Raw genomic sequence first — 15547 nt, 5'->3', positions numbered from 1 at the left:
AAATGTCAGAAATAGAATCTTAATTTTATTATACGAATAGGTTGGACATAATAAATTGACATTGTAATTCAAAAACAAAATTAGTGATTGTGGTATTTATGACTCCCTTCGATTAAACAACATTTTGAAAAAAGTTGATTAAATGTTGTTTTTAACTGCATTTTAGTATGACTTTTATTATTTAGAAATCTAAGTGAACTAAAGATCCATTAATGTTAACTAAAGGTCCATTCATGTATCTGAAATATTGTCAGCTCTTATTGGCATTGTGGAAACTGGTTTATATGACTTGTAATTTTCTCTAAAACGTGAAGTGATTTATAATATTTTCTAATAAATAAGAGGAACTGGTTAGGATTGAAATGGAGTTACCACGTGTTCGTTCCATTCTAGCTCTTGGCTTAAAAACAAAATATGTTGCTATCACTAAAACACTGATCTACTCTACAGCAACTGATCATTTAATTATACATAATACATAAGTTATATAAGATGTATGAGACCTTTTTGATGGAGTTGCATGAATCCAGAGATAGTATTATGAAAGGCTCTCTCAATAAAAGCTGCAAATACTTCATTTGATATTCGAATGAAAAGTAGTTTCGCCGAACCATGTACACCATTGCTTTATATATTGTAAGCCATGGTACTCAATAATTACATGTATGTATTTATATGAGAATTCAAACTATGCTTGCTGTAACCTTGGTATATGAGTATGAATACAGTATTATTAATAATATTGGTATTATTATGGAATCATGTCCAGTGTGTAAAAGTCCAAGTTTAAAAGTGTTTGCACTAATGTTAACAACATAGTTAATATATTTATTAAATTGCACCAGTAAACAGAAAAAAAGTTATTAACACTTACATACAATTTTAAAATGATGATATTTAAATAAAAAAATAAAAAAAAATATACAGTTATATATATATATAATATATACAGTCATGGCCAAAAATATTGGCACCCTTGGTAAATATGATCAAAGAAGGCTGTGATAATTTATCTTCATTGTTAATCCTTTTGATCTTTTATTGTATCCTTTCTTTGGAAAATAAGAATTTCAAATGGAGGGAAATATCATTTTGAAATAAAGGTTTTTCTCAAATACATGTTGGACACAATTATTGGCACCCCTAGAAATTCTTATGAGTAAAATATCTCTGAATCTTATATTCCCATTCATATTCACCATTTTGAGCACTCTAGCGTGATTATAAACATGAAATTATCCAGCCATGGTTTCCTGTTTCACAGAAATATAAAGAAGAGGGAAAACAAAGACCAAATTCCCTTAATCATCCATCACAATGAGAAAAAATAAAGAATATATTTCTGATGTGCAGCAAAAGATACTTGAGCTTCACAAACTGGTGAAATTGCTTTAAGAAAAGAGCTAGAGCAGTGAAAATTAACATTTCCACCATCAGGGCAATAATTAAGAATTTCCAATCATCAGAAAATGTTACGAATCTGCCTGGAAGAGGACGTGTGTCTATATCGTCCTAATGCACGGTGAGGAGATCAGTTTGAGTAGATAAAGGGTCACAGCTGGAGAATTGCAGAAAATAGTTGAGTCTCTGGTTTAGAAAACCTTAAAAAAATTGTCAAACAGCACCTACATCACCACATGTTGTTTGGGAGGGTTTCAAGAATAATTCTCCAAGCTCATCCAACAACAGAATAAAGCATATTCAGATATCAGACATGACTGGAACTTCAAATGTGATTAGCTTCTATGATCAGATGAAACTTAAGAAATAGCTTTTCAGTAGCAAACACTATAGATGGGTTTGGTGAACACAGAGATGAAAAGTACCCCATTTGTAGGAAGAAATATACTGCTGTATTTCTGATGTTGTGGGCCTATATTTCTGCTGGAGGTCCTGGACATCTTGTTTAGACACATGACATCATGGATTCTATCAAATACCAACAGATAAAAAATCAGCAAGTGACTGACTCTGTTAGAAATCTTATAATGGGCCATGTTTAGATCTTTCAACCGTACAATTATCCAAACACAAACCTCAAAAACAACACAGAAATGGGTGACATCTGCTAGCTTCTGCTATAGCCATTCCAGTCCTCTGACCTGAACCCTACAGAAAATGAGAGGAGTGAACTGAAGAAGAGAAGCTGGGAATCTAAAGGGTCTGGAGTGATTCTGGATGGAGGAATGGTCTCTGTGTTCTCTAACCTCATCAGGAATTAGAGGAGAACATGTAGAGCTGTTAAACTGGCAAATTAAGGTTTCAAAAAGTATTGAATAAAAGGGTGCCATTAATTGTGGCCAATGTGTATTAGAGAATAACATTTATTTCATAATAATATTTCCCTCCATTTTAAATTATTATTATCCAATGATATATATATATATTATTTTTTTTTAAAATAAAAGATCAAAAGGATTAACAGTGATGATGAATTTTCACAGCCTTCTTTGATCATATTTACCAATGGTGATGATATTTTTGGCAATGATTGTATGTGTGTGTGTGTGTATGTAATTTTTAGTAATATATAATAATTGTATAAGTATATAATTAATTATATACAGTACAGACCAAAAGTTTGGACACACTTCCTCATTCAAAGAGTTTTCTTTATTTTCATGACTATGAAAATTGTAGATTCACACTGAAGGCATCAAAACTATGAATTAACACATGTGGAATTGTATATGGAATTATATACATAACAAAAAAGTGTGAAACAACTGAAAATATGTCATATTATTCAAAGTAGCCACCTTTTGCTTTGATTACTGCTTTGCACACTCTTGGCATTCTCTTGATGAGCTTCAAGAGGTAGTCACCTGAAATGGTCTTCAACAGTCTTGAAGGAGTTCCCCGAGAGATGCTTAGCACTTGTTGGCCCTTTTGCCTTCTGTCTGCGGTCCAGCTCACCCCTAAACCATCTGGATTGGGTTCAGGTCCGGTGACTGTGGAGGCCAGGTCATCTGGCGCAGCACCCCATCACTCTCCTTCTTGGTCAAAAAGCCCTTGATGCCTTCAGTGTGAATCTACAATTTTCATAGTCATGAAAATAAAGAAAACTCTTTGAATGAGAAGGTGTGTCCAAACTTTTGGTCTGTATTGTGTATATATATATATATATGTATATATATATATATAGATAGATATAGATATAGATATATATATATATATATATTAGTGTGTGTATGTGTGTTTACTTTTTTATTTATATATATTATTTATAATTTCCAGATAAATGTAGGTTTAGTTAAACATCTTCACTCTCATGATTGACACGCTTATATTTGCTCAAGCAGCTGTCAGTTGGAAACATCCCCTCGCTGTGGTCCATCAGGGAGCATCACCTCATTGGACGAGGCAGGGCCGTTCTTTCAGGCCGACGCAGGCAACAGAGCCACTGATTGTCCCGGCACGAGCCCGCAGCGTACATCTGTCACAGGAGGAGATCCAGAAGCTGCGCTTCAAACCCACCGTGGGCACCATCCAGCGGTCAGAGGGGGCAGAGGTCAAATTTAACTGCTCCATCGACATCAATGACGTCAACCAGGACCTGAATATTCTGTGGTTCAGGAACGGTAAGGAAATCCCTGATGGCATGCAGACAGCGATCTACACTCAAGGGACGGTCACCCTGCTGTCCACTATGAGGTAATTATGGCTAATAATATCTGCCAGAATATGTTTGCAGACCATTGCCTTCGGCAGATGAACAATCTGCCCTTTTCACAGATTAACCTATCGAAGGAATTGCCAGAAATGTTCTTCATTGATTGCCTTTTGACATTGCCTTTCAGCATTAGAAGTGTGAAGAGAGCAGATGCTGGAGAATATCACTGCAGGCTCAGTGTCATTAACAAGATCATTGAGTCAAATCCCATCATTATAGAGGTGGAAGGCAAGTGAACCTTCAACTCAGTGACACAAACCCTTGCTTGTGCATTTTAGACAATTAATGTTGTGCCACATTTGACTCAAATCCAGGCTTGCCGACCTTCACCATACAGCCGAGCGACGTGAACATCACGAGAAACACTCCCTTCACACTGACCTGTGAGGCGGTCGGCCCTCCGAATCCTGTGACCATTACGTGGCTCCACAAAGGCAAGAGATTTGAAGAACACAAGGAGTCTCCCAGCACCATCACCATTGAAGGTAGGAACATGTGGGATTTAGTTATGGTCCTCGACACTCTGTGTGAACTTTGTTCCTTTGGAAGACGACTCAGAAATACTTTAGTTTCTTACCATCTTGATATCAGTACAGCAGAGAATCAAAAAGCCTTAAAAGTGTTCAGAAAGAATTAGTTTTGAAGATTTTTGTTAGGTTATGGTAATAGGTTTGTTGTTCACATGATCATTTTTGAGAATTGGAAGTTGTGCCACAAAGTTGTACTTTCCCAAGAGCCTGTTGATACTGAATGACCCTTCAGTGCACTGTTACAAGATGACCAAAAACACGATGAACCGTTCTTCTGGTAAATCATGACATCCTTATTGTAGGAAAACATTAGTCGGTGAAACTTTGAACAACAGCAAACAATTATAATTGAAACTTTAATTACACTTCGAGTGTTGAGTGAAGACTTGCATGTTTTGGAGACATGAAAGATTTATTTATTTTTTTATTATAATTTTTTTAAAGATTTTAAGCTTATTTAAGTGTTTATAAAATTGCATTTAAATTTTTTATTGCATTTATTTATTTTAACCATTTATTTTTATTTATATACCATTATATTTATATATATTTTGAATTTTTCCTAACTTTTGACTATTTTTTCTAAGTTTTAGCTTTATTTAGCTTTATTCTAGCTTTTTTTGAATTAAATATTTAGTAATTTTAGGACTCGGGGCAATGCTTCTACTTTTTATTTAGCTATTTTAATTGTATTTGTTCATCTAATATTTATATTTGACATTTTTTATTTATTTATGTTTAGCTTTATATCAGTTTTTATTTTGGTGATTTAAAAACTTTTTGTCTGATATTTATATTTTACATGTTTTTTAATATTTATGTTTCACTTTATTTCAGTTATCGTTTTAATAATATTAGTGCTTTGATCTAATCTAAGGTAATTGTCAGTCAGTGCAACATTTCTAATTTTCATTTAACAGATTTTTCCATATAATCTTTATTTTTAACTTTAATTCAGTTAATTAATTTTCTATTATAGTTATTTTAGTTCTCAATGACAGCGTTGCAGTGAGGATCCTTAGCAACAATCTGAACTCTAGAATTCTCTTATGCATTTATTTTCCAAACAGATGATGTCATAAAACCTCTTAAATCTATTTTTATTGCCTAGCTTCTGAAGTGGTTAGAACTTCCAGTTTTCTCAAAAGTAATCTGTTTCACATTCCAAGCAGGGCCATGTATTCCCATGCAGGTCCCCAGCTGAGCTCATCCAGCGTATTTTGTTTTCTACAGTTATGGAAAATGTGCTCATAACAGATATCGTGAAATGTAACTGAGCTTGCAGGAAGCTACTGAAGATGGTTTGTGCATTTCGTGTCGACTCACAATAATAAGTCTTCAAAGTCAGTGAGATATAATTTACTGATGATGACAAACAGTGACTGCAGTGATTTAAACTGTGGATAATTTCCTTTTTTGATTACATCGAGAGGAATAATTACATTAGTTTCGGTTTTGATGAGTCATTTGATTGAAGAAAGGGAAATTCACCCTATCTATGATATGAATGAATGTTATCAGTCTTACTGTAAACCAGTCATTCATACATGTTTAAATGTAAAATTTTTGTACCTCATAATTTTTCAACCAGAAATTCATAACTTGATCTTCTGGTGAGACGACAGGCTTCTCTCTGGTAACCAGAGTGATCCTTAGTATTACTGACTTCATAGTAAAATAGGGCACAGTGTTTCACCTGTATTTAAAATTTTGTACGTCATTGCTTTGCTTTTTATGGTTAAAGGAAATTTCTGTAAAATTACTGAAAATTACCAGTACAGATTTTTTGTTTGTTTGTTGTTTAAATATTGTAGTTTTTGTTAAAGGGGTCATATGATGCTGTTTTTAAAGATCATTATTTTGTCTATTTGGTGTAACTGAATATGTTGACGAGCAGTCTTCTCTGATTGGCCAGCTGACCCAGTGCATTGTGATTGGCTGAACACCGCAAGCACTTGTCAGAAATGTAACGCCCCTTTCCACAATCGCCAGCTTCTTCTTTCAAAATAAATGTAAAGACAGTTAATAATGTCCTTAGTTTCACCATCAGTATAAGTCTGAAAGAGGAACAGAGTCACGTGACAGAGATGAAGCTCGTGTGTGTTTGCAGTGCACAAGCCACAGATGATTAAGACAGTTGACTCCATTGTAATGTCTATTTCACTTTCTCTCTCTCTCTCTCACACACAGTCAATATCAAATACTTAAACTAATAACAAGACATACTTACAGTAACTGATTCAGAAGCGCCAGATTGTCGTAGCAAAGTCAGAATGACCTCCTCTCCTAGGTTCACGAAACGCAAATATTCCCACATCGTGATGTAGACATGTGGGGGCGTGTTTAAACAAGGTGTTTCAGGGGGTGTGGCAGAGTCTTAACTTTGATAAAGAATATCTCTTTGGATTTCAGATTTTAGTCTTTGCCACTTTTTTTCTTTGTTAAAGTTTTAGTTAAATTAAGTTTTTTCGCGACTGCTACAAACTCAGCATCTATCTCGTCCCATGCTGTGCCACCTTAAATTACATGTCTTGTTAAAGATTGATGTCTTGTTATTTTCTAGAACATCCTAGCAACCATATTGCAATGCCCTGGCCATTACCCAGAATACCAGTGACCAGTTTCAGCAATTATGTAGATGTTTTTTTTGTGGTTAATCTCTTAGGTATGGTAATCAGTTTCTTGCTAACAGTTGTAAAGCTGAGTTATTGTGAAAGCAGGAGTTTTATGGTTAAAGTTTACTCACCCGGTGTTGATATCACACACACAAAAGCCTCATTCAGGGGCCCCGGCGTCCCTACAGAGCCTCGAAATTAACGGCCAGATCAAGTTTTAGCTGTCTGGAGCCAAGAGCTCATTAAAATAAAGGATTTTTAATGCGTCTTTGCAGCTTTGTTCAACAATAATAATCGTCTCATCAGGAACCATTTTAGTTGTAATACTGTCGTTTTTGTCATGGTCCTTTTTAAGATGGAAACATGTTTCATTATAGGTTCTTCAGATCAGTCTATTGGTTCTGCATACTATCTGTGATCTTTTAAAGAAGCTGAAAGTAAAGTGCTTTTTAACTATTCAAAAGCACCAAAGCATTTTCTGAAGAAACACACTACGCTGTAAAAGGTTATTTTTCAAAACAGGAATATGATTGGAGTGTGTTTTACAAGAAAATCCTTTCATTCTTTCTACTTCAAAATGTTCTGAATGGTTGCAAAGGAGTTGTTAGTGTATATAAAATACTTTTCTTGGGGACTATATTCTGCATATATTCTGGGAATGTCCCAAAGTACTATTGTATTGGCAGTGGGTTAAAAGGGAAATTAGTAACATTTTAGGAAGGGATTGATCAATGCACAAAGTATTTTATTTTTTATTTTGTTTGTTTTTGCTAAATGATTTCAATTTCGATCAGTTCAGTAAATCCATGTAAATCTCACTTATTTGTATTATATGACACTGTGAACTGGATGAATGTGCACGAACCAACTGTAAAAAAAAGGGACACAAAGACTGAAAAAAGAGACATATAATTGAGAAAAAGACAGCAGACTTGCAGTTAAAATCTGACTTTTTTCAACCGAAGTGGGCACTTATTGAAACATAGTTGCTTGAAGGAAATCGCTCTAATATATATTAAAGCTTGAACCATGCAGATAATTATCCAGTATGTGGTGCATTTACTGATTTGCTTTCAGGGACTTTTGCATTTATCTTTAATTTAGTGGGGTTTTTTCTTAGTGTTTATTTATTCATTTACTTCTCATGTATTGATATTGTAAGTAAAAGTTATGTAACAGTGTTTTGTTAAAAAAAAAAAAGGTTCAGTAAACAGAGGAAAACAATTCCTTGCACCTCATTATGCAGATAAAATGCCCCAAACACGGCCATGTTATCTTGCTTTCAGAGAGAGACGCCTGCTGTTTGGAATGCAGTTGTTTTAGACGGTTTGGGAAGGTGATTACTAAACCACTTTGATGACAGTCTTTGCCTCAGGCATTTCAGATTGACCAAAACAACATTTCAGATGCTGTGCAATGAGTCCGAATACAGTTTTATAACTATGTAAAAAAACAAAAAAGGTCATTTTTGTAGTTCATTGTAGTTAATTTTAGATCCTGACTACAGAGGTGAGTTATTCACTATTCACCACTGCTCTATATCTAGTTAAAGATCTGTAAATGCACATCTAGCGGGCTTTTATCTGGCTCTGAATATGACAATTCAGTTTAAAAATCAGATCAGATAGGTTCATTTCCAAATAGAATAAGTGCATTGTCACCTCTTGTGTATGTAGGGCACAAAAAGGCTCTCTAAGATTGTGGTAAAACTACATTCCAGCTCACTTCTGCTTTTAAAGTGTAATTTCTTACTGAAATAGTTTCAAACAGTGTTGAATAGAAAGTTTCTGATTTTCCATGTTGGACTGGGACTCACTGTCCTGTCGGGCTCACAATGACTGCATTACGTAATGCACACACAAACACTTTCATTCTTCCTCTGGATGCTGTGATGTGTGTTTCCATTAAGAGGGAACTAGTTTGAGCTGGATATGACAGTTTCTTATGTGCGGACTTTAGTCAGTAATTACCACTCAAGTTTCTAAGTGTGCACAGAAATGCTGAGTTTGGTGAAGCTATTACGAAACCACTGCCACTGTGAATGTGCTTAATCATTCAGAGCATATTAAGCACCGGCTTCACTTGTGTTTAGACTCAAAACTGAAATGTAAAATATAAAATATGCTTCATTCCCTCCTAATAACAAGTTAACAAGCCAACATTTTAGATTTCTAAACTGGTTCCTAACTATTCAAAAACTGAAAAAAAAAGAAACGGCGGATGGTTGATTGGGAAAATATAAAAATAATTATGTTTTTCAGTACAACAGTAAAATTGCAATTCTAAAATTAAAATGCAGCTTAATTAATAATAAAAAATTAATTATTAATTAAGAAGAAAAATAATAAATAAATAAAATATTCATTAAGCTACATGTTAATATTTTAATGTTTCAGCATTTACTGTGACCAAATGCACTCTTCTCGTGTTTATTATCTTTATTTTATAAGTGCACAAAGTTTTGTTGTTATTATGTCTGTATACAAACTTTACAGATTCGATTGATGTATTGCTCTTGTCTGTACGATCAAAACTGAAAGTGTAATTTAAGTTGAGAAAATGGCTCATAACGCACATTAATCGACTTCAGAGGGTTAACGTACACAGTGAATCACGCTTCACACATAATTATTTAATTAAATTGCGAGTAGTGGTTTTGCTTAATTCAATTAATTTAGATTTATTATGATTAATTATGCAGCCCTAGATGTGTTTGGCAGTTTGCACCTTTCTTTTTACTCGGCAATCCAGAATACTTTAAATGTTGGAGTTACCATGGTACATAAACATTGCTTAAAATCATTTTTTGTTAGCACTATAGTAAACATTCAGATTTTGTTGAATCCGTATGCAGGGCCTGCTAGCATGGCTGTTCTCCAAACCCATAATTACAGGCCATCAGAAATCTAGCGTATACTTCCTGGCACACATGCAGAAATACAATCTGTCCAGCCTGCCTGCATGCATGTTTTTTTTTGTAACCATGGGTTTTTGTAGCCTTTTTTGTGTGTGTGGTAAATCTTCTAAATTTAGTCAGTTTGACGTATGTAAAGGAGTTTGGAGATCAGTCATTTTTCTAATGAACTAAAGCTAAAAATATGAATTTAACTTTCCAAAACATCTTGAGCTGAGCTTTGGCTCATGATGTTTCTGCGCAATTTCAAACTGAATATTTCATAGTTTAAATCTAGGCGACTCTTTTTGATTTGATTAGTTTTCCTGGCATGTTGTATTGTACATTGCTTTTAACTAAATCTTCTTTGGGTAAGAGGCAGAAAAAGTCTTCTTAAGGGAGGAGAATAATTCATGCAAAACATCCCTGTGAGTTGGTCTCAGCAAAGTAGGTATCATTTAGGAAACTTTATATTCAAGAATCCTTGCTTTTCCATGTCTAGACTGAACCTGTAATTATTCCTAGCCTCAATCTATTATTTAAATTTGTATCTTTTTCCAGACGTGGTTTCATTAGCGTGGTTCAGTCGCTTGAGAACGGAGGCACTATCTGTCCCTCTGACAGTCAGAGATAGACACGTTTAGTACTAAGAAGGATGTCAACAAACCAGACAAGCAGCTTCCTGTCAGCTCTGTTGGGGGACGCAATGTGTCCTTTGTGACCGCGGCTCTGAAATGCACTCGCACAAAAGGGATATTATGATTGGGCTTGTTTCAGAGTGGGACTGGAGTGTTGGCATGGAGTGCCACTGAAAGACTCGTACTGTGCCACACGCTGGCGGTGAAAGTTACGTGGTTTTGCATCCTATTTACCCGGTTGTATATTATAATATGTTCCAGGGATACTACTAGGATCCTTCCTTTACTTGTATACATAGTCAATCCAAGATAAAACCTAAATAAATACATGTAAAATTATTAATTTGAGGAGGCCCATTCATATTCAAAATCATCTGTAACACCGAGTAAAGCATTGAAAAGCACTAACTCAAGTGCTGCCGTAATATATGTTTACATTTAGTTGTGCACAACTCACATCCAAGATGGTTTCCAGATTTGTTAGTGTTTGTGTGGTATGATCTTTTTGAAAGAAGTCTCTTATGTCCAACAAGGCTGCATTTATTTGTTCAAATATACAGTAAAAAAAAAAAAAAAAAATTTGAATTTATTTGAAAAAAGTGTATTATGTAATGCTGAATTTATATATATATATATATATATATATATATATATATATATATATATATATATATATATAATTTTTTTTTTTTTTTTTTTTTTATAGAAAGCAATTAATTGCATCCTTGCTGATTAAAAGTATTGCTTTTTGTTAAAAAGAAAGAACATTGCCCCTTAAATTTTGAACAATATATAAAACTATCAGTAATAAATAAAAACAATCGTTTGCGAGCACCACTGATTCTTCCCAAACAGGCTCCCATTTTTTTCATGGTTGAGCCAAACGGGTCGTTCCTCCCCAAATTTAACACTATTGGTTGAGCTTGAAATTCACATGTTGGGTCAGTCATATATGTTTTCATTCTTCAGAAAGTCAAACAAATGCACAGACAGTACTTTTAGTATCTGGATATTAAAGTAAGCTAAACGTTGTAATTTTTGTTCTGTGCAGGTGTTGATGCACCCACTCAGTTCAGCTGTGAAGCTCACAATGAGAAAGGCCTCACAGTATCCAAAGAAGCTCACATCAATGTCAAAGGTAAAGCTGTTCTATTCTATTTCTATTCTGTTCTTTTCTGTTCTTTTCTGTTCTGTTCTATTCTATTCTATTCTATTCTATTCATTTATATGCTATATTTTTTACATTTTCAGTTTTCATTTAAATTTTAGTCGCTTCAGTCGTTTTCATTTTATACTCATTGGATTTATTTTAGTACTTTTTAATTTTTAAGACGACTTTTTTAATTTTCAAGCTCTTAATCTAATATTTTTACTTCTGTTTCATTTCAGTAAAAAAACAAAAGATTTGTACATTTTCATATATATATATATATATATATATATATATATATATATATATATATATATATATATATATATATATATATATATATATATATATATATATATATATATATATATATATATATATATATATTATATATATGGAAACATTACTATTTTTTATGTTTTTGAAAGAAGTTTCTTCTGCTCATCAAGCCTGCATTTATTTGATTAAAAATACAGAAAAAAATGTAATATTGTGAAATATTATTACAACTTAAAATAATAGTTTTCTATTTGAATATACTTAAAAAAAAATGTATTCCTGTGATGCAAAGCTGAGTTTCCAGCATCATTCCTCCAGCTTCAGTGTCACATGTAACATCAGTCGATCACATGATCATTTAGAAATCATTCTAATATTCTGATTTATTATGAGTGTTGGAAACAGTTCTGCTGTCTAATATATTTGATCAATAAAAGGTTAAAAAGAACTGCATTTATTCAAAATAAAAAAAATAATTCTAATAATATATTTTCTTTACTATCACTTTTTATCAATTTAACACATCCTTGCTGAATAAAAGTATTGATTTTATTTAAAAAAAAGAAAGAAAAAAAAATACTGACCCCAAATTACTGACCAGTTGTGTATATTGTTATTACAATATTTATACTTTAAAAACATAGCTTCTTTTTTGTTGCTTTTTTTTTTTTTACTTTTTAATCATCAAAGTATTCTACAAAAGTATCATATGTTCTGAAAAAATATTAAGCAGCAGAACTGTTTCCAACTTTGATAATGAATCATCATATTAGAACGATTTCTAAAGGATCATGTGATAATGATCCTAAAAATTCAGCTTTGCATCACAGAAATAAATGATCATTTAAAGTATAATAAATGTAAAACTTAAAATTTTAAATTGTAATAATATATCACATTACATTTTTTTTCTGTATTTTTGATCAAATAAATGCAGGCTTGATGAGCAGAAGAAACTTCTTTCAAAATCATTAAACATAGTAATGTTTCCAACCTTTTTTTTTCTTCTTTTTTTTAGAGCTTCCTGACAAAGTGTCAAACGTCACAGTATTAAAACGTGAGGCCAACAAACTCCTCATAAGCTGGACACCGGGACACGACGGCTTCTCTCCTCTCAGCACATGCTCTATCACAGTAAGAAGGACAAAACAATCAACATTACTTGTGCAAGGCCGCTGCATTGTGATGAAACCTCTGCAGAACATTGTGTTCAGTTCGGGAAGATTTCTTATTGTTTGGTTCTCTAACCAGGTTTAAACTCAAAATTTTACCTTTTAAAAGAAATAGACATGACCCTTCCGTATAAGATCCTGCACCCATTTTAACATCCACCAGGTTGATCATAATTCCGATCACTTGGTAAAGTAACAGCACACCTTCTAAATGATGATTGTAGATTGTTAGAACAAATAATACATGTGTTATCCTGCATCTGTTCCAGGTGCGAGAGCTTTTGGAGCCTGGAAGCCCCACTGCCGCACACCCTACACGCGTGCCTCCGTTCCAGTATTACATCACCAACCTCAAGGCCATGACCTGGTACAACATGAGCGTGTCCTGCACCAATGAGATCGGGTCGTCCCCGCCCAGTGTCTGGGTCCAGAGTAACACCACAGAGGGCGGTGAGTCTGCTCAGATACACCTGGAGCAAATTCCTCCACTTCTTGACAATCTTTTTTTTTTATTCTTCTCACCAAGGCTGCATTTATTGGATCAAAAATACAGTAAAATCAGTAATATTGTGGAATATTATTACAGTTTCAAATAACTGTTTTTTTATCGTAATATATAGTCAAATGTAATTTATTCCTGTGATGTGCAGTTGTATTTCCAGCATCATTACTCCAGTCTTCAGTGTCACATGATCCTTCAGAAATCAGTCTAATATGATGATTGGATGCTCAAGAAACATTTTTAATTATAAGAGTTGAAAAAGTAAAGAGATGTTAGTTAGAAGTCACTAATGTAATACTTCCAGTTAAATCTGCACTCTGGAAATGGAAAATGAAGCTAAATGTGAAAGAGTCAAAAGGAGAAGTAACATTTTGCTAATAGGAGGAAGACAATTATGTCTCTATCCAAGAGTTTTCCGAATGCCGTGTGGGAATGGGAGTGGGCTGGTAGTTAGAAAGGATTTTCCTGTGGGTTGTGTCTGTGAAGGATTTCCTCTGTATTCCTAACAGTGAAGGATACTTTTAGTCTCTGATAAACATCGTGTTTTACGCGATACTGTACTTTTAATTTAATACAATCTAAAAGTTAGTACTACTTCAAAAAAATAAATAAATAAATAAATAATATACATACATATATATATATATATATATATATATATATATATATATATATATATATATATATATATATATATATATATATATATATATATATATACTAAATGTAATATTATTATTATTATTATTATTATTATTTCAGTTTTAGTTTTTATTTGTTTCCAAGTTGTTGAGTTTAGTGCTTCAATTTAAACATATTTAAATTGTTTCTATTTTTGTTTACTTTATCTTCTGATATTAATATAATATTTTATTTCAGCTTCATTTCAATTAACGAAAGTGTTTTTAATTTCTCAGAATGGCTTTTTTCTTTAGAATTTCTGCATGGGAACCATTATTTTATTATTTTATTTTTTGGAAGGTCCTTATATGCCTTCATATCTTTACAGTCTAGACAAGAAAAAGCCTTCTTAGATTAATTATGTGAAGTAATTTTTCGTCTGTTCTGCATGCTGCTCAAAAAGAGGATTTATCTGAAATGAAATTAGGTAATTTTATTTACATTTTTAATGTTCCATCGAATTTGTTCCAAATGTTATAGTTCCATCAGAAGCTCCCCAAAACCTGACGGTTCATGTGAACAATTCCATGCTGATGATCCGATGGGAAGCTCCGCCCCCTGACAAGCTGAACGGAATCTTACAAGGATATGATGTCACAATTAAACACGGAACACGTACAAACAAGGTTAGTAAATGGGTTTGGTAATTTTGTTTTGTGTACTAACAAAATGATTTTATTAAACATCAATAACTGAGAAACAGTCATCTCTTCTGCTTCTTTCACTCACAAAACTCAGATTTTCCTGATTTTATTTAGAAATCAGTTTAAAATCATTAGAATCCCAATGTTGACACAGCTTGTACTGTATGTAAAGAGAGTTCATATTTCAGATTCTGTAACTGATCATTGTTTTTTGTGGATAAAACGAAAAACGAAAAAGAAAAAAAATATATAGACATTTTCTTTACATAAAAATTAGCAAAATAACTAAAACGTTGATAATAAAATAAAAACAAATGAAATATCCATAATTGAAAATATTAACTAAAACTTTAAAAGTATATCAAGGATACTAAAATAACGCAACTGAAGTATACATTCTCACGTCTGTTCTGTCTGATCGGAAATAATTTAAGAGAATAACAGCAAAACCCCCTAAACAGACTTTATAATATCTAGATATCCTGGATGTAACCACTTATTTTTATTGCTCAGTTCAACAATTTGTCCCAAGTTGCCCAGAGCAGTGTTTTGCTCAGTAGTGCTCCACAGACCACTGCTTTTTTGGATATGAGATAGCAAGTCACTTTCACCCCCTGTGAAGAAATTAGCTCGAGAATTTAAGATAAAACAGCTGTTCTTGTTTCTTAGATGAAAGCGGCAGACTGACATCATTCTCTTTTACAGCTTCCTTCGGCGTGCCAGCCTGCTTGAGTTCAGCTGTATTATTGAAACAGATGTTTTCATTATGA

The 15547-nt window shown here is 33.2% G+C and overlaps 1 protein-coding gene across 1 annotated transcript in view; it reads left to right on the top strand.

The window, feature by feature from the left end:
• The window catches only part of mertka (c-mer proto-oncogene tyrosine kinase a), a 28235-nt gene that overhangs the window by 862 nt on the left and 11826 nt on the right, over positions 1 to 15547 (top strand). The window contains exons 2-8 of the mRNA XM_052612471.1: positions 3303 to 3654; positions 3801 to 3901; positions 3988 to 4158; positions 11401 to 11487; positions 12797 to 12912; positions 13220 to 13400; positions 14614 to 14759. Coding sequence (XP_052468431.1) covers positions 3303 to 3654; positions 3801 to 3901; positions 3988 to 4158; positions 11401 to 11487; positions 12797 to 12912; positions 13220 to 13400; positions 14614 to 14759 — 1154 coding nt within the window. The remainder of the gene's footprint in view (positions 1 to 3302; positions 3655 to 3800; positions 3902 to 3987; positions 4159 to 11400; positions 11488 to 12796; positions 12913 to 13219; positions 13401 to 14613; positions 14760 to 15547) is intronic.

This window comes from Carassius gibelio, chromosome A13, assembly GCF_023724105.1.
Source record: "Carassius gibelio isolate Cgi1373 ecotype wild population from Czech Republic chromosome A13, carGib1.2-hapl.c, whole genome shotgun sequence".
Classification (NCBI taxonomy): Eukaryota; Metazoa; Chordata; class Actinopteri; order Cypriniformes; family Cyprinidae; genus Carassius; species Carassius gibelio.
Note: the sequence above shows the minus strand (reverse complement) of the source record. Positions and strands in the feature narration are given on the sequence as shown.